At 44.0% G+C, this 19,211-nt stretch overlaps 1 protein-coding gene and 1 pseudogene across 2 annotated transcripts in view; one reads left to right on the top strand and one right to left on the bottom strand.

The window, feature by feature from the left end:
• Positions 1–588: 588 nt before the first annotated feature.
• TESMIN (testis expressed metallothionein like protein) overlaps positions 589–19,211 on the bottom strand; it is a 38,565-nt gene continuing 19,942 nt past the window's right edge. The window contains exons 5-8 of one of the 2 annotated variants that reach the window (XM_024748572.1): positions 8,508–8,610; positions 4,740–4,877; positions 3,280–3,455; positions 589–1,520 (exon numbers count right to left, since the gene is read on the bottom strand). In XM_024748572.1, coding sequence (XP_024604340.1) covers positions 1,313–1,520; positions 3,280–3,455; positions 4,740–4,877; positions 8,508–8,610 — 625 coding nt within the window. In that variant the 3' untranslated portion in view covers positions 589–1,312. Of the gene's footprint in view, positions 1,521–3,279; positions 3,456–4,739; positions 4,878–7,535; positions 7,658–8,507; positions 8,611–19,211 lie in introns of those variants that run through there. The other variant, XM_024748573.1, reaches the window with a different exon arrangement.
• LOC112402050 (glutamyl-tRNA(Gln) amidotransferase subunit C, mitochondrial pseudogene) lies at positions 6,575–7,586 on the top strand (annotated as a pseudogene).

Raw genomic sequence — 19,211 nt, 5'->3', positions numbered from 1 at the left:
CAAAGCCCCCCATTTCCAAGTCCCCTTCCAGCCCCCAAGGGTGAAGTGGGCTAGGTGGGCTCCTCCGCAGCATCCCCTCCCTGCTCTGGCCCGAGATGTTGATGGGACTGAAAGCACGCAGAGCAACAGGGAACACTGCTCGTGGAGAACTCCGCCATCCTACAATACTTGTCTCTACCTCCGGCTTTCTGCCACAGAACCCAGATCCCAAGGGGTCACAAAGGCGTTGAAACAGAGAAGAATTAAGAATTTCTTTTCCCCGCTTTGGTTCCCCATCAGAGCTAGGCTGTTCCAAACACAACTCTACAAATCACCAGCTTACTCCTTGGCTCCTGGCTTACTGATGTGCCTAGTGGCCAGGCCCTATGACCCCATTTCTTTTAGTGGTGTGTTTGTAAATGAGCTTTCTAAACATTCTCCAAGGGGCCAGTACTATTAATGAACACAGAAACATAACAAATATATTTTTCCACTATTAAGTTAATTACAACAATGGAAGACATGTCAAATTTTTATTCCTCTTTGCTTTTACAATAGAACCAAAAGAGAGTCAACTTAGTAACTTATCTTACCTGCTGATTTCTGCAAACTAGTTACTTTACAAACAATAATAATATTATAACAATAATTATGGAGAAGTTAATTGGATAATAGAGCTTTTCCACAATTTAAATGGAAACACATAAGAAACTAGATAATTTTCAGTCCCACAACTCAAAATGCTACTGACCAAACCAACCCTGCTGTCTGCATTTCACTGTGGCCCTAGAGGAGACTGGTAATTCCTGTGACTCTGGGGAAACATCTACACTCAGAAATTCTCCAAGGTATTCAGTAGTTCTCTACAGATTTTAAGTTGTATCTTAGCAGCCTATCTGGAGAATTTGTTTCTAAACAATTTAGGGGAAAATCATTATGGCTTTTTATGCAGAGAACCCGCCAGAGGAAGAAATTCCCGGGAGAGGGTGAAGTCAACAGGAATGGACTTTTACTTCTCTCCAGGGCCTGCTTCCACCCTCCATGACTCAGTGTTAGTGCAGACAATTCTCCCGGGATCACAGGAACACATGCTCTCTCCTCGGGTCCAGACAACAGCAGTTATGCCATGCACCTCCTCAAAAACAGAGGGAGGGTTTTAATCGCCAAATCCCTCAGAGACTCTGAGTAACCCCTTGGCACCCTGATGCAGAGGGAAAGCTTGATTTTAATGATGAAGCTGTTGGTGTAGACCTGGCCTCATGGTCCTTAAAACAACTTTTCTAAACGAGTTTTCCTTCAGAATATGGAGACAAAATCTACATGCATGCACATTTCACCACGTTGTACTTGACTCAATTTTCAACCCTTTGGATTTAAACTCAATACGGAGAATCTGCGACAAGCATCTCCCGAATTCCTCTAAGATCATCTGCTCTGCCAAGCCCTCAGAGCAGTGCTCCTTCTCGGCCTCTTCGCCCTGAGCCAGCAGGCAGGCGCACGTGGCTTCCACCACCTCCCAGGAGATGCATGAGGATGACTGCCTGTCAGAAGCAGACCAGTTAAAGGCCACGTTCAATCACTCCACTGTTTTTAAATACCTTTCGCATTCAAGGAGACATGTTTGTCAAAGCATTGTAAAGAATGTCACTGGTAAAATCTAATGTTGTCTTCCTAACCCTGGAAGCTATATTACCAGTCATGATATAAAGGATTGCTCTTAGAAGAAGAAAACAGAGGTCAGGTGAATCTGTCAGCTCCTAGACATCCCTCTCACGGCAGATCCTAAATTTTCTCAAACTGAGATCCACTAAGGAGCCCAGAGACCTGGGCTGCAGTATCAAGCCCATGGGCTGGGCAGCGGTCGAAGCAGCAGGAATCTTAGCTAAGACAAGCCATGCAGGCTTGCTCTAAGCTCCGTGCACAAGTCTGAGGAAAGCGGCAGTAGGACAGCTACCCCGGGCACCGGCCCCTCCTCCCAGGGGCACTTGCGCTACAGACGCACAATGGCTCTGAGGACTCGCCTCCTAGGCGGCGTGCTGTCAGCATGGCCTTGCCTCGGAATGCCCCCTGGATCCCTGAAGAGGTTCTGTTGTACGGGACCAGCCACTCTCCCCACTGGGCTCAAGGGGCAACTGTGGCTTAGCTAGATAGTTGCCCAAGTCACGCTCAAACTGAAAAAATTTAGGAAAACTATAAAGTATTAAAAAGTGTTGGATTATGAAAATATAGACGTTGGGATTGGTTAAAATCTCTCTATAAAGGCAACACACAATGACTTTTGTTGAAGATGAAAGAACAGGGCTGTCCTCAGGTCAAGAGTCTTAACATTTTGAGACCAGACTCCAACGTATGGAGCCCCTATCCGATGGAATATCCCCTATTCCATCGGATACACAACATCCCCGTGTCAGGCAATGTTTTCACATATAATTTCACAGAACATGCAGCCATGTTTCAGTACATTTTTACCAATGACGACCTCTGCAGGTCACAGTGATGAGTATTTCTGATGTCTCTAACCAAATAAGCATGAACTTGGCTTTTTCTACATGTTATCAATTAATTAATGATATCCAGTACTTTATCATGACATGACCCATCACAGAGAACTCAAAGAAACTTTTTTAAATGGATGAATCTAGTCCAATATATAATAAAATTATTACTCAATCTTTGAGACCTGCTAGGAGTATAATATGACCTCAAAATAATTAAATGCGAAGATATCCAACTAAAGTGGATTCCATAATCACTTTAGTAAGGAATACAGCACACACCGAGAACATCTCTCTGCCGTCACTTCCTATGGTAAAGAGTGGTTCGGGTGTTTGCTGCCTAGAGATCATGCCCTTGCCTCCTGAGGTCCTGTAGGGACCTTCTGCTCTCGTACAAAACCAGGGGTAACTCAGGCGGTCAGGACAAAAAGGTCGAGCTAAGAGGACAAATAGGACCAAGCGGATTCGACAGCAGGTGCCCCTCTGAGGTAACAGTGTGTGATCTAGGGTTGGTCAAGACAGAGAAACTGGCGTCTTCCTTCCCCATCCCTTGTCCCCCACCTACAGACAAACACGCTTTCTTTCCAGTGTGTAAACTGTTTTAACTCTCCTCTCAAATTTTATCTTTTTTTTGGCCGCGCTACACGGCTTATGGGGGGATCTTAGTTCCCCGGCCAGGGATTGAAACCGGGCCCCGGCAGTGAAAGCGCGGAGTTCTAACCACTGGACTGCCAGGGAATTTCCAACTCTCCTCTCAAAATAACCTTGAATTCCCCTATTAGGAGGGTTAGTTCAGAGTACCTACCTATCTTTTCTGAATTTTGGTAGTCCTGAAAATTTAGTTGTTGACAAATGATGGCCGCCTTCAAAACCTCCGATTTCCATATAGTTTGGCATGTTCATTAGTGTTTTTCGTTCTGGGCTTTCTTCATAATTTTTGCAATCGATGCATTTGCAAATAGAAGAACACATAATTTTGGCCTGGTAATGTAAAATGCTTCAATAAAATTAGGTTGTCCTACCATTCATCAAACACCAACAAATTCTATTTGGATCTTAAATAACTGTTTATATCTGTGTGTGCACGCACGTATGTAATCTGCAATTTTCATACCAAAGAAAGGCAGAAGTGAAGAGGGGCAGGTGACTGTGATGTGAAGAGAGGTGGGGAGGGGCCCCCGAGGGCCGGTGGGCGGGTGTGGGTGTGAGCCCCGAGCAGAGAGTGGGGTCTCTCCCTCGTCCAGCGGAGCACAGCGAAGGCTCCATCTGACCCTTGTTCTAATCGAAGCCTGCCTCAGCCGGTTATAGCACTCCAGCCCGACCACCCTTCTCCTTCAGCACCGAGGGTGTCGTGCTGGCTCTGCTGTTGCAGAGAACGTGCGAGTGGGTAGAACATGAAACCCACCCGAGGCCAGGCCTGCGGTGGGCATTCTAGGGGGAGGCCCTTCCTGCTTCCTTGTGGGTGGACTTTGTTTCTTGTCACACAGTTGCGTGACACTCAGGGCTGGGGACCAACCCCTTGCTCAGGCCCGGCCCGGGGGCAGTCAGAAGGCTGGCCCTGTGACACTCTGGTTTCCAGTTTCCTCTTCGTTTCAGCCCCTGGGGGTTTCCCTCTGTCCTTTCCAGCTCAGACATGATCTAACGGGGTGTGTTTTATTCTGCACCTCTGGGTGTTTTGAATAGGAGGTTTTTCGAGATTGCTAGTCTGTTGTAATGTCAGACACTACAGGACATCAGCACGCTGCGTGGGCCACTGCCCAGCAGAGGACACTGGGCTGACACACTGTGTCTCGGCAGCCAGACGAGCTGCTTGGGAGCTGCCTGCTCAGCACCCAGGTGAATACTCACCTGAGGACAAGGCTGCCCCCACTACCCCACCCAGAGCGTCTCCGCCCTGCTCAGCAAGGAAAAGGCCCACCTCTGGGAGCCACCAGATGCTGGCCACTGAGGGTAGCTCCAGCCCCTGATCAGCAGCTGCAGGGCGGGCAAGGCCCTGGCACTGGGCACCCTCTGCTGGACACTCAGGGCGGGCTCGGGGGAGACAACATGCTCCCAAAGGAGGCCTGAGCTCATGTAGTTGATTCATAAGCCGTAATTCACATTTGAGAAATTAAGGTAGATTGATGGGTACCCTTTTAGAAGCCCTGGAAGGAAGAAATTAAATTATATTTCTCCCTTTAAATTGAAGATTTTTTAACCACAAGGTTACTTAGGCCATATATTTAGCTGGTTTTTAAAAATAATACTTAGGAATTGCTGACTGACCTCAAAGCATTCACAGTAATTCTTAAGGCAGCCTGACCTCTTGCAATTACATCCTTTGTTGTGTCGAGGCTTAACGTCTCCCAATTGTCCTTTCCCAATTTTTTGTTGGAAAGCTTCCGGATTTCTATCAAGACATGCCTAAGACAGAAAATGCAAAACTCCATCAAGATACATTTTATTACTTAGAAATAACGTCAGTGCAAAGTACCTGGCTTGCCCGACGAGCAGTGAGCCTCATCTCACATCGTTGAGGAAGTGCGTCACCCCCCATTTCATTTCAATTCATTTGAACACTTAAAGGTAGAAAATTTATGGACAGTGAAGATGTGATGAAAATCATTGTGTCCATGTGGACATATTTCCTTCCTGCATCTCCTGTTCTTCTTTTCCTGAGATAGTTGGGATCACGGTACTCTGATACCAGCTCACGTTTGCTAAATGCGCACTGTGTTCCATTTCTGTGTGATTTATACGCGTTCTCTCACTTAATCCTCACAGCAACCTTGTGGAGGAAACACTACCGCTGTTCTTGCTGTCTGCCGGATGAAGAAACTGAGGCACCGAGAGGTCAGATGACAGCGAGCAAGTGATGGAATCCGGTTCCGGTCCCTGTGCTCACGTCCAGCCCCGGTTCTCAACCACCAGGTGCCTTTCTCATACATCACGCTCGGCTTTTTATCGTGCTTTGTTTGTCTGACTCTTCTACCTGTCTGCTACCTATCTAGACTATTTTCAATGACAAGGTGAGGCCGTACTCTTTATAAAGCTGTGCTGGAGCAACGCGGAAGGCACAGAGGGAGCCCCCTCTCCCCTCACAGGTGAGCAGCGGGTATCCGGTCGGCACTAGAGCCCTGGAGGTCCCCATCGCTGCAGAAGGGCCTTTGTAGTGAGGCTGCTGTGTTTGTGTGCTTTTACATTTTACTGCAGCACGAGGGATGGTGGACCGTGATGAATCTGAGCATGTGTGAGCCCCGTGCGACCCCCACCCAGACCAGGTCAGAGGACAGTCCAGCCCACCCATGCCGAGGTCCCTCATGACTCCTCCCCATTAACACACCCCTGAGGGAACCTCTATTCTGACTGGGATTGCTTTAATTTTGCCTGTTCTGGAACTTCATCTAAGTGGAACCATTTGGTGTGCATTCTTTTCCATCTGGCTTCGTTCATCAGCACCGTGTGAGATTCTCCGGGCTGTGGCACAGAGCTGTGGGTCTTTGTTTTTCATTGATGTGTGTCACCCGTTAGATGACACACCCCGACAGATCTATCCATTCTACCACTGAACACACGGATTGTTTCCAGTTTGGGGCCATTATGAATAAAACTGCTGTGAACATTTTTGTACAAGCCTCTGGTAGACATGTACACTCATTTCTAGGGGCTCTGTTTTTAGGAATGAACTGCTGGATCACAGCACATACAAAGGTTTAGTTTTAGTAACCATTGCCAAACAATTTTCCAAAGTGCTGGTACCAATTTACATCCCTACCAGCAATGCATGAGAATTCCAACACTTTTTTAAAAAAATAAATTTATTTATTTATTTTTGGCTGCATTGGGTCTTCATTGTTGTGCATGGGCTTTCCCTTGTTGCAGAGCACAGGCTCTAGGCACATGGGCTTCAGTAGCTGTGGCTTGTGGGCTCTAGAGCACAGGCTCAGTAGTTGTGGTGCATGGGCTTAGTTGTTCCGTGGCATGTGGGATCCTCCTGGACCAGGGCTCGAACCCGTGTTCCCTGCATTAGCAGGTGGATTCTTAACCACTGCGCCACCAGGGAAGTCTCCCAACACTTTTCAAATAGAACTTTTTATACTTTTAATTGCAGACAGTATCCTTTACCCCTGAAGAAAAGGCTACTATACTGAAGCTTAGATGCAATTGAAGCTGTGGATCTGCCTGTATCAAAATTGATATTTTCAACTGATTTATCTATAAGTCAAGAGGCAAGTTAAAGTATTTTAGAAAAAAATAAACAGACCAACCATGGCACAGTAGGAGAGCCTCAAGTCCACAGGGGATGGCCCTCAGTTTCCCTGGGTAAGTGAGAGGGCACCAAGACGTGGCCTGAGCAGGTGGGCTGTGCTCCCTTCTCTGGTAATCTTTTGTGCCCACGGGAAGGGATGAAAACTGCCCCTAATGCATTTAGCCTTTAGCAGGTGGCCTGCGGGGCTCTCCAAGGTGCTGTCTGCCCCTAGATTCTCCCTTCACCGGGAAGCCAAGGAGAATAAAAATCAGTCTAAGTAACGATGGCCGAGAGCTTTCACCCAACTTTCTTCACACAGTGGACCATCTCCGCCTTTTCAGACTACACTCTTTGAACTCAGGCTTATCTGCTGCATAACACAATCCAAATTTCTAAACCTCAAATCAGGACAATGTGGAGGAGGACGCTCTACGGAGGCCGAGAAGGAGAGAAATGTGGACGCGGGCCGTGTGTCTGGGCCTTCGGGCGTTGGCGGGCGGGTGCCGGGGCTTCACCTCCAAGGCCGATCCTCAGGGAAGCCGCCGGGTCACGGCCGAACTGATCAAGCACCTGGAGCGGCTAGCGCTTGTGGACTTCGGCAGCCAAGAGGCCGTGGCACGGCTGGAGAGAGCCATCGCCTTCGCCGACCGGCTCCGCGCCGTGGACACGGACCGGGTGGAGCCCAAAGAGTCAGTTCTGGAGGACAGATGTCTGTACCTGAGATCCGACAATGTGGTAGAAGGCAACTGTGCTGAAGAACTACAAAACTCCCACCGAGGTGTGGAGGAGTATTTTGTGGCTCCCGCAGGTAATATCTCTTGGCCAAAGCTGGATGAAAAAGAGTCCTTTTCTCACACTGCTGAGTAGCTATTCTGGGAAGGGGTGCCCTCTAAAAACGTGGAAGTGCAATGACTATTTTGTTATGAACACTAATGTTCCCACCTCCTTCAGTCACCTGAAAAAAGTGATGGTTAGGTATCTTTTAGTAACTAACTCTTTTGAAGACAGAATTAGGAAAGATCTAGCCAAAATAAGGCAGAGTCCCTGATGCCAATGGAAGTAGAAGGTATCGCCAGTTTCCAAGGAAATGGATCAAATGTACTCACAGGCTTTTCTGTATGGAAGACTTTATCCCCTCCCCAAAAGACTGTCTACCGAACTGCATTTAAGTGAGTTTTTCTGTTCATGTAACTGTTAGACATTGTATCTGATCACTGTGTGACAACCTGAGTTGTCCTTTTCAGTTGCTGCTTCCAGTGACTTGAGCAGCCTTTTATCTTTACTGAACACACTTAAATTTGTTCTTGGGTACCCACTTTGTTCCAAGCAGAGGGCTGACTTTCTGCTAAGGTTAGGAGGCAGCTTTGGGAGGTGGTGGATATGTTTATGGCCTTCACGGTTGTGATTTCATGTGTGTATACTTAACCCCGAACTCACTGAGTTGTATACATTAAATGTACAGCTTTTTACAGGTCAACTGTATTTCAATAAAGTGGTTAAAAAAAAAAAAAGACAACGTGGATACTTCCATGCTCTTAAACCAGACCCTTCTGGGACCCTGCTGCCCCCATGAAGCCCTCCTATGCTGGTGGAGAATAAAGGTCTTTCTCCAGCTGCCACTCTCACAACAGCCCCTAGTCATGGTCAATACCGCCACCTTCAGGCATAGAGTCCTATTTAATGCATACTCTTCAACACTGGGTTTTCTCAATACTGAAATTAGAAATCTGAGGAGATTGTTTTGTGAATACCCCATGCACTTTTAAATGCTTTCAGAATGTGTGTATTTAATGGAAATTTGTTACCTTAATGGCCTCAAACCGTTCCATTTCATGATGTAAATTGTTGCAACAATTATTACAATTGCAGTTGTTGCAAAAGTCCCCGCTTGCAAAGCAATCACAGTACCTGTGAATAAAACAACACAGTGTGTCAAAGGCACCGCTGCGAGTAGTTAAAAACAAGCGTGCACACACCTACAGGGAGAGAGCTGGTCACACGCCAAGTCAACACAACTTTTAGTTACGCGATTCTCCTCTTTATGTGAAAATTAGATCCACTGGGATGATGCTTTCCAGTGACCGACACAGGAGAGAGAGACTCGTTAAAAATCATTGGTTTCATAAAATAGGCAGGTGCAGAGTAAACAATTTCCTGGACAGTGTCCGCTGGCGTCCACTGTCTCCTGCCCCTAATGCCCGCCGCCCTTCTCCCAGGAACACTGTAAGCTGGTGAGCAAAGAGCCACTTTCCCATCAACCATCCCAACCCGGCTGAAAGTGAGTTCACCTCTCGGCCAGACCTCGCCTACGAGAAAAAAACGAAGGGACCTAGAGGTGGACCCTGGCCCAGGCTTTGTGTCACTTTCATTCCATGTCAGTGGTGGAGAAAGGAGGCGTGACTGGGTCAGAAACACGTGTGTGACACGACTGCTGTCACACTGTGATAATACATGTCGTCCACGAGCAGAGTCCACAGGACAGCGTGCTGAGTAGACCCTGTTCCAGCACCTGCCCCTGGGATCCTGGAGTCAGATGGGCAGTGCCCGGCAGTTCAAGGGCAGTGCCGAGCACCTTCTCTGCTGCGTTTCCCTTGAAGACCTCTCAGCGTTTATGACTGTGAACCGCTTTACATGCTCTCGTAGGAGCCTGCTCTTGTGCTGTGCGACAGAGGCCCTAATAGGCCTGAGGTTTACACCTTTTCAGTATGGGCGGGGGCAAGACACTTTCCTCAACTCCTGTAAAAATTCATGTAAAATATCCTGCTTGTAACCTGTGCCCTCGAGAGCCTTTGGGAGGCTCATCAGCCACTCCACGGCCTCAGCTTGTGACTAGAGAAGACCCACAGCGTTCTCTTCCGAGAGCATGATTCATGGAAAAGAGCTTCAAATGCAGGTCTAACATCAGCTCTGCTACTGGCTCCCCATGTTATCTGATCCAGGTTATCAGTCAGCGTCTGGAGGCAGGAAGCCCTGGCACCTGACCTCCCGGGCTCGCAGGGTTGCTGAGGGAAGGCCTGGCGTGCTTCCCACATAGCAGGTGCCTCTGACAGAGTGCTGAACGAATGCAGGAGGGCCTCTGCGTCTGGCCATGTGGTGGACTAGATGTTTGCAGAAACCTTCCTGTTACAGAGTTCCTAAACACAATTCTTTTTACATTATTATTATTTTTTTAACATTTATTATTTTAATATTTTTAAATAATGTGTCAAAATGCATGTCAAACCAAGAGGAGAGTAAAGGAGATTGTCAGATGTGAAAAGATAAGGAACTGTGAAGCCAGACAGGTGAGTTCTGTAGCTGCCAAGTGTTGTCCTGGGCCCTCTGCAGGTCCTAGGGATCAAATGGGCCACTCCTGCAGGAGACAGGAGACCAAGTCTGAGCTACAGAAGGTGGGGGTTGGATCAAAAAAAAAACCCATATAAAGTGTGAATCCTTGAAAGGCCACCTCCCCACAAATGTACTTCACAGAAGGAGAGCGTGGAGACACAGCACTGTCTGAGACACAGGCAGAGAACAAGGGGAAAATGTGAGAGTTTTTCCTGACCACTAGGATGGACAGAAGGGAGCGGAGACAATTACAGAAGATTCGGAGGCTGGAAAACAGAGGGGAGAGAGTTAATGGACAGCAGATTCCTGAGCTAGCAAGAGAGAGTGGAGAAGCAGCTCTGAAGGCACGAATGGGTGGTAGGTACCAGGCTGCTCTGAAGTGGGGTGAAGGTGGCTGAAATTCTATTTAGGAGGTAGGGGGTCCCCAGGCTCCTTCCCTTCCAGTACGTGACTGCTCCTCCACCACCATGGCAAGAGACTGAAATTACTCTCTGGGGTAAAACAATTGAAGACTGGGGTATTCTAAAGAACAAAAGGGGGGAAAGGTGAATCTGAGACCCCCAGGTTTTTCTACTCAGCCCTTAGAATTCTAGCAGGAGATTGGAAAGGCCTTCTCTGAGGACCCACTAGCCCAAGAGGAAATATAGAGAGTCTGACATTGAGATTCCCCGATAAGTGGCTTGGTAAGATCACCTTACGGTGGAGCCACAGGGAGCAAGCTCCCACCAACGTACCAAACGCCCCCTCCCTTCTGCCGTGCTCTTAACCATGAGCAGAGTGGCAGGCAAAGATCTGCAGACATTTTAGGGACTCATCCAATATGAAAGACAGAGGCCTAAAGAAACAGACTCTGAAGGGAAAAGAAAAGGGGGCGGGGGACAAGGGGGTATCAAGAGCCTTGGAAAGATTAAGAAAAGTTATTGTATCCAGGAAACAAGAACACGATGCCAAAAAACACTCAGAGTACAAAAAATATATTATGTAAAATAAAAAAGTAATCACAGGGATGAAAAACTTAACAGAAGATAAGAAAACAGAACACACATACAAAAAAGTAGAAAACAATAGAGAAAGACGAATGTAGAGGAGCATCAGAGGGTCCAACACTTATGTAAAAAATAAGGGTTCCAGAAAGACGGAATTTTAAGAATGAAGGGGAGAAAGTAAGTCAAGAACATTTCCCAGCGCTAAGGGGCATGGGTTCCCAGAGTGAAAGGGACTGCCAAATGGCCAGAACAAGACACCTCTCACCAAATTTCAGAGCACGGGGCGCAAAGAGAAGCTCCCACAAGGTTCTAGAAAGAATAAAATAGGTTTCATACCAAGGGCAAGAAAAAAGTTCACAGCAATACTGGAATCTAGAAGAAAATGCAGCAAAGCCTTCAAATTTTTAAAGGAAAATTCCACTAGTTGAAGGTGGAAATCCCATTGTCCATCCAAAATGATCATGTCAGTGAGAGGACAGACTACGACATCTTTAGACACATACGGTCTGAAAACATTCTCTCCCATCACTCTTTCTCGGGAAGCTACTGGAGGACGTGCTGCACCAAAATGATGCAGTGAATCAAATGAGGAAGATAATGGAATCCAGGAGCCAGGGGCTCAAACCTGAGGAAGAAGCCAAGGGAACCCTGGGCCTGATGCTGGAGGGAGGGTCCAAGAGAACCGTGCAGCAGGCCTGGAAACCAACCACTCAAGAGCAGGGCAGTGACGGCTGCAGGAAAGGCTTCCTCCAGACCAACTCACTGAGTACTTAGTGTGTTGGAGCACGTTGAGAGAACAGTTACACAAACGGAGGAGAGTTAAGGGTTAAGTTAGTGTTAGGTACATTAGAAAACTGAGTATTGACTCAAGGGAAAAGGTAAAGAAGTGCAGGAAGAAAATTAATCAAGGCTCAGCAGTGAGTAGTGTTTTCATAGTTATAAAAAATAAATACTACTGATCCAACCAAGTATATCTGATGTCTGGGAACAGGACATGTGTGTGTTGGGAGGGGGGTTACGTGTGAGTAGCAAGAGGGAAGAGAGCTAAATCCACATCTTTCATGGCACAAATATAAGAGATCATGCCCAAACTGAAAAGCCAAGAAGTAGCAACACAAGCACGTTATTTAGATTTATGGAGGCAAATATTAAAAGATTTGGTTAAGGGCTAAAAGTTCCTGGGGATCAGAAAATAAGGAACAATTGTCAGGGAACTACATTTTTTTTGTCATAAGCCTTGTATAACTATTTGGCTCTTTATGTGCATGTGAGCTGGATAAAAATAATAACTAAATGAAAAGTCAGAAAGGATAAACTGAAAGATAAAGAAATTAGATCAAGATTCAGCATAAAAAGACAAAAAAGTTAAAAATATGGAAGAGAGATTAAAAGAAATGGTTGCTAGTTAGAGGGGCTCACGTATGTCTGATTAGCATTACAGAAGGACAGAAAAGAGAAAATGGAAGACAGGTATATTTGGAGTGAGGATATCTCTGAGTTTTCCAGAACTGTTGAAAGTTGTGGATCCTCAGATTTCAGAAAACTAATGAACCCCAAAAAGGCAAAGAAAAAGAAAAATTGAAGACAAAATTGTAAAAAGACCAGAAGAAAAGACAGTACCTAGACTAACCACTCACTTCATGTTAGAAATAGTGGAAAACAGTAGAATAATACCTTCGAAGCACTGAGAGAAAAACTGACAATCTAGAATTTTATACCTAGTCAAACTACGCTTATTCACCAAGGTCCAAGCTAGGCATATTTCTTTTCTTGCACCCACACCTTGCTGGGTGCTTTTATTTATTAACTCTGTCCCCTCTACTTTTTAAAACTTTATGTTGAAGATTTGTAGCTGTGTATCACTGAACACTCATTTTCTTCTTCCCCAAACACCAAGAGAGGGTCTCTACGCTTGCTGCTTATCCTTCCTCATCTCCTATTCTTTCTTTAACCTACTGTGCTCGGACCATCTTCTCCATCCCCCTAACTCTCAAACAACCTCCTTAACCAGAAAGGCAAGGACCTCTTCACTGCATTTACCTCTCAGCAGTGTGTGACACTATTATGCTCCAGAACCACATTCCCCACTTCCTATCAGACATTTCCACCCTATCAGACATTTCCACCTCCAACTCAGGGTGTCCACACCTTAACTCCTCACCTTCACCTTCAGCCCTCACTATGCTCACTCTGTAGTCTCTCTCTGCATTCATGGTGTCCATCCACCCAGTAACATGACCCCTGAGTCATTTCTGACAATTACCTTTCTCTCTTTTCTCACATCCAAGGGGTTAACCAAGTCTACTGATTCTGGCTCAGAAATGTCTTTGCTAATTTTATTCTTGATACAAGTAAATCACATTTGTTGTAGTTTTTAAAAATGTAAATAAGCAAAAAGGAAAAATTACAATCACCCAGAATCCCACTCCTAGAGATGATCATTTGGCAAATACATTTCAGAGTTTTTCTGTAAAACTATACATATTAAAATAAATACATGTTGTTTGGTTACATATAATATATTTTAAAAAGATCATATTCTATACACTGTTTCAATGTGCTTTTATTATGTAACAATGTCAGTAATCAATGTGACAGCTTGCTTTCATTACTTATCAATATAATGTTATGAGTGTTAATATTACATGTAAATAGATTTACATGCCATTTTAATGACTGAACAATACCCCATTCTATAGTGGCATCATAATTTAGTTAATAATTCCCCTTATACTGAACATTCAGATTATCTTATATATTTTGGAATAATGAACAATACTACACGAGTGGCACTGGCCTCCTTCCTGTTCCGAGAACCGTGTACCCTCTCTCTCTTGCCACAGCAGGAAGCACCTGCTGCTTCCTCTGCCTAGAACACTCTTATCAACCCACTTTCAATCTACCTCTGCCCCCTCATCCAACACCCCTCTTGTCCTCTGGGAAGCTTTCCTGGCTGTCATACCTGGTCAGCTCCCCGCGTCACCCTCTGCCCATTGCTGCTCCTCTCCACCATGACCTCCACGTGTGTGATTGTTTTCTTCATGTCTGTCTCCCCCACTAGACTGTGAGTGCTGAGAGGGCAGGGACCATAACTCTGTTGCTCATTTCTGTCTTCCCTATTCCTGAAATCACAGGCATTCAAAAATACTTCGTGGAATGAATAAATGATGAGTGGAAGAACTGCTACAATGCGTATGTTTGAAATGTCTCTTAAATCTGTGGATTTTTTCTTCGTTGCTACCATCTCTGCCCTAGTTCAGGTCATCATCATCTTTTGTCTATACTGTTGTGATAGCCTCCTAACTTTCAACTTCCTCCACTTTGCCGTTAGGGCTAATTTCCTAAAACATATATCAGGCAAAAAGAAGCAAAGAAAAAGCGGTAATCAGAAAACACAAAAGTGGTATTGTGTATTTCTGGTGGGAATGTAAAATGGCGCAGTCACTGTGAAAACCCGTAAGGTGTTTCCTGAAAAAGTTAAACATAGAATTACCATATAATCTAGTAATTCCACTTCTAGGTATACACCTAAAAGAAATGAAAGCAGGGACTCAAGCAGATACTTGCACACCCATGTTCATAGGCAGCATTATTCACAACAGTCAAAAGGCAGAAACAACCCAAGTGTCCATCAACAGATGAATGGATAAACACGCGTGGTCTGTACATACAGTGGAATATCATTCAGCCTGAAAAAAAATAAAGTACTGATACATGCTGCAACACGGATGAACCCTGAAAACATCATGTTAGTGAAAGAAGCCAGACTCAAAAGGACAAATATTGTATGAAACCACTTACATGAGGTGCCTGGAATATGAAAACTAAGAGACAGGAAGTAGAACAGAGGTTACCAGGGGATGGGGCAAGGGGGTCATGGAAAGCTACTTGATGTGTACAGAGTTTCTACTTGGGATGATGAAAAGGTTCTGGAAACGGATAATGATGGTTGCACAGCATCGTGACTGTAATTAATGTCACTGAATTATACATTTAAAAATGGTTAAAATGGTAAATTTCATGTTTTGCATATTTTACCACGATTTTAAAAAGCAAAAGGTGCAGAGAGCATGCGTGAAATGCCATTTTACTGGGGAAAGAAAAGAACTTCAATAAATAAATTTTAAGACTTCAGAGGGAGACGCAAGAGGGAGGAGATATGGGGATATATGTATATGTGCAGCTGATTCACTTCGTTATAAAGCAGAAACTAACACACCCTTGTAAAGCATTTACACTCCAATAAACATGTTAAAAAAAAAGCCTTCAAAAAAAGGTGGTACAAATAATTCCACGTATACCAATAATGAGACAAAGAATGCAAATGGATTTTTAAAGTCTATTAAAACGTGGATTATTAGATTTGCTTTTTAAAAAGCCAACTATATTTAGATTACAGGAGACACACCTAAAACATAACTACCACACAGAAAGTATGAACATAAAGGGATGTTACGAGCACAACCTGCTAATACTAACCAAAGAAAATGTGGTATAGCAACATTAATATGAAACCAAAAAAAAAAACCAAATATAAAGCAAAAAGCAATAGGTTACAGAGATATATTTAACAGTCGTTGGAATAATTCACAAAAAAGATATAACAATCATGAGTTTGTATAACCCTTCACTATAGACTCAAAATATACAAACCAAAATGGAATTATGAGGGAAAAATAAGCAAATTCACAATCACAGTGAGAGGTCTCAATGCACTTTTATCAAAAACAGATAAATCACTCAAAATTTAATAAGCATTTAGCAGATTTAAAAAACAAAATTAACAAACTGGAGCTAATGGATAGTAAATGTATCTAACAAATAGAGAATATACATTTTTAAGTTAATATAGAATATTTTAAAAATCGATCAAACATTAAGTCATAAGGAAGTCTTCATTAATTTCAAAGCATTGATATCATATAGACCACATTATCTTACCACATTATAATTAAACATAAAAATTAACAACAAAAATGTTGCTTAAACTATATATATACATACACATATATGCATACATACATGTCTGGATACTTTGAAATGTACACCTAAATAAGTCATGAGGTGAAGAGAACATTATAATGAAAATTACAAAATATTTTGAGTGAATGACTATGAAAGTAGCACATAACTCTTGGAGGATGTAGCAAAGCAGTACCTACAGGCAATTTATAGTTTTACATGCATTTCCTCAAAAATCAAAAAAGACTGGAAATAAATAAGCATTTAACACAAAAAGCTAGCAAAACAAGAGAGTAAAATAATAAAGGTATGAGGGAGAAAATAGTAAAGAGTAAAAGTCACCGTATTTCTGAAATAGGAAACAGAAAGACTAGCAAGAAGTGACCGCCTGGAGGGGTGGCATGTGGGGGTGGGAGGGAGGGAGATGCAAGAGGGAAGAGATATGGGAACATATGTATATGTATAACTGATTCATTTTGTTGTAAAGCAAAAACTAACACACCATTGTAAAGCAATTATACTCCAATAAAGATGTAAAAAAAAAAAAGAAAGACTAGCAAGAAAATCAATAAAACCAAAAGTTGGTGCTCTGAAATGACTGAGAAAACAGACAAACCTCTCATGAGACTGACTGAGGAGGAGAAAAGGTACAAATAAACAATAGCAGAAATTAAAATTAGAAAACGTTAAAGGCTATAACTACAGATACAGAGATAATTTTTTAAATAATAAAAGAATATATGAACAGGGATATATTAATAGACTTGAAAATTTAAAGAAATCAACAATTTTCAAGAAAAAATAAAATAACAAAATGAACTCAAAAAGAAACACAAACTTAGAGAGAGCAATAAGTACTAAATAAAATGAATGAGTAATCCATCTCATACCTCCACTCCAGCCACCAAAGATGCCAGCCCAGAAAGCTTTACGCACAAAGTTAAAACCAACTTCAGAGAACTAGTAAGTCCTACTTTGCCCAAACCTTTTCAGAGGCTAGAGAAAAAAAAGAGAGTCCAGTGGGAATGGGCAAGACTGCTAATGCATTTTATTAGGCAATTCAGCACTAAAACAAAAACCAAAGAAAATATGAGAAAGGAAAAGTGCAGATCTATCTCACTCATGAAAAAGATACAAAAATCCTAAGCAACATATTGAAAACTAAATCTTGCAGTACATCCAAAAGATACCATTAGTACATCATGATCATATTGGGTTTAATCCCTGGTCTACAAGGGTGGACGACCATTAGAAAATGTTGTAATAGATCAAACTGTAAGATTAAAAGAGGAAAACAATCTGATCATTTCAATGAATGCAGGCAAAAAGGCTTTGATAAAATCACCACTCATTTGTAATAAGAATTTTAAAAGAAAACCTCTTAGGAAACGAGGCATAGAAGGACACTTCCTTAGCTCGAAGCAGGCATGTGGCAGAGAAGGACCCACCCTCCCCTTACTCTGCCCCTTGCCAGCAACTCTGGTTAAGCATGTGGTCAACTCCGCTCAATTTCCACTCCGCTTCCCAGCTTCCTACCCGGTATGGTCTGACCACATGACTAGGTTCTGGCCAAAGGGATACGAGTGGAAGTGACTGTGGCAGTTTCTGGTTACACCTTGGAAGGTAAGGAGTGTGCCTTCGCTCCCCTCTTCTTCTTCCCCAGTGGGTGGAATGCAAATGTGAGGGTGGCAGCTGGGGCAGACTTCTAAGCCCACAGAACCGAACCACTCACCTGAGGATGGCAGAGCAGCTGATAAAGGAGGTGGAGACACTGATACTGATCAGCTGCCCCAGAGCCCTGAAATGGTTGTCATTTAGAGTCTTTGAAATAGTGTCTAAGCATGTCTTCTACCTACTACAGAGCATCTCTCAAAAACCTCCAGCAAATATCTTATTTCGGGCAGGGTAAGGAAATTTTAGAAGTGTTTCTATTAAAATCAGGAGCAAGGCGATGCCAGCACCAGCACTTCCCTTCGTCACCGCGCTGAGGTCCGAGCTAAGACTATAAGGCAAGGAAAAGGATGAGATAGGAAAGATACCATGGTCCTTCTCTGCAGGCAAGATGACTGTTTAAATACAAAGGTGGAGGAAATTCACAGGTGAATCACTACAACTAAGAAGCGGGATCCATGCAAGGAGCAGGATTAAGAACCCAGAACCACACCCACATGTGTACTTCAGACCTTGACAGCTGACAGGGAACACACTGCAGTTCGTGGGGGACCATATTACGGTTCTGCAATAAGTGGTGCTAGAAAATTAATTGTACCTATGGAAAAAAATAATTAGATTCCTACCTAATACCACTCAGAAAAATCCATTTCAGGTGCAATAAGGCCTCAATGACAAAAAGCAAACCTTTAAAACTTTTAGAAATAGTCTAATGACACATCTGTGTAACCTTGGGATATGGACAGATTTCTTAAACAGGGCACAAAAAGGCAATAATAATAAAGACATGTAAAAAAACTAATAAAGACACGTGATAATTTTGACTACATTAAATTTAAAACTTCTGTTCATCAAAAGTCACTGCTCACCTTCAGCCATACGTACTGAGGGCCCAGTAGACATCGACCTCTTGCTAGACACTGGTAATACAGTCGTAAATAAGACACAGTCCTCCTTGTTGTAAGACTTACAGTCCTGCTCTCTCTTGGGGTTAGAATGAGGGTCAGACAGGGTCGAAAACCCATGTCTAGGGCCAGGATATACACCTTGGCCCCCAGCCAAACTTCCACCCACTCCCTTCTACTACTTATGTGGGCTTCCCCTCCACGCAAAATTGCTTTCCTCTCCTAGTAGACTCAGACTGGTCTGCTCCTGTTGGTAACAGCGATAGTGGCAGCCACAAGAAGAGAGCTGGAAAAGCATCACCCTCTCTGGTCTCAGGCTCCCCCGCTTGGCGGGTCAGTCAAGACAGAGGTAAGGGTTCCAAGTCTTCAGTGGAAGAAAATCTGACTGCCTGCAGTTTGATGAATGAGAGTGGATGGTGGTCTTTCAGGGCATGCCTCATTCCTGTGAGTTTACGCTTTGTCACCGGTGCCATCTGCAGTCTCGGTATTCTCGTACAAGGTATTTGTACTGTCCCCCTTCTTCAGTCTACTCTCATCATTGCCCAGGAAACCACATCTACAGCCATCACTTGAGGTTTGGTGGCCCCTCTGTTGGCTGTGAAATACCAAGTGAGCACCATCTGTTAAAGATGCTGTCCTTGAGGTACAGACTGTTTCA

Source organism: Neophocaena asiaeorientalis, unplaced genomic scaffold (genome assembly GCF_003031525.2).
Source record: "Neophocaena asiaeorientalis asiaeorientalis breed wild unplaced genomic scaffold, Neophocaena_asiaeorientalis_V1.1 scaffold43, whole genome shotgun sequence".
Classification (NCBI taxonomy): Eukaryota; Metazoa; Chordata; class Mammalia; order Artiodactyla; family Phocoenidae; genus Neophocaena; species Neophocaena asiaeorientalis.
Note: the sequence above shows the minus strand (reverse complement) of the source record. Positions and strands in the feature narration are given on the sequence as shown.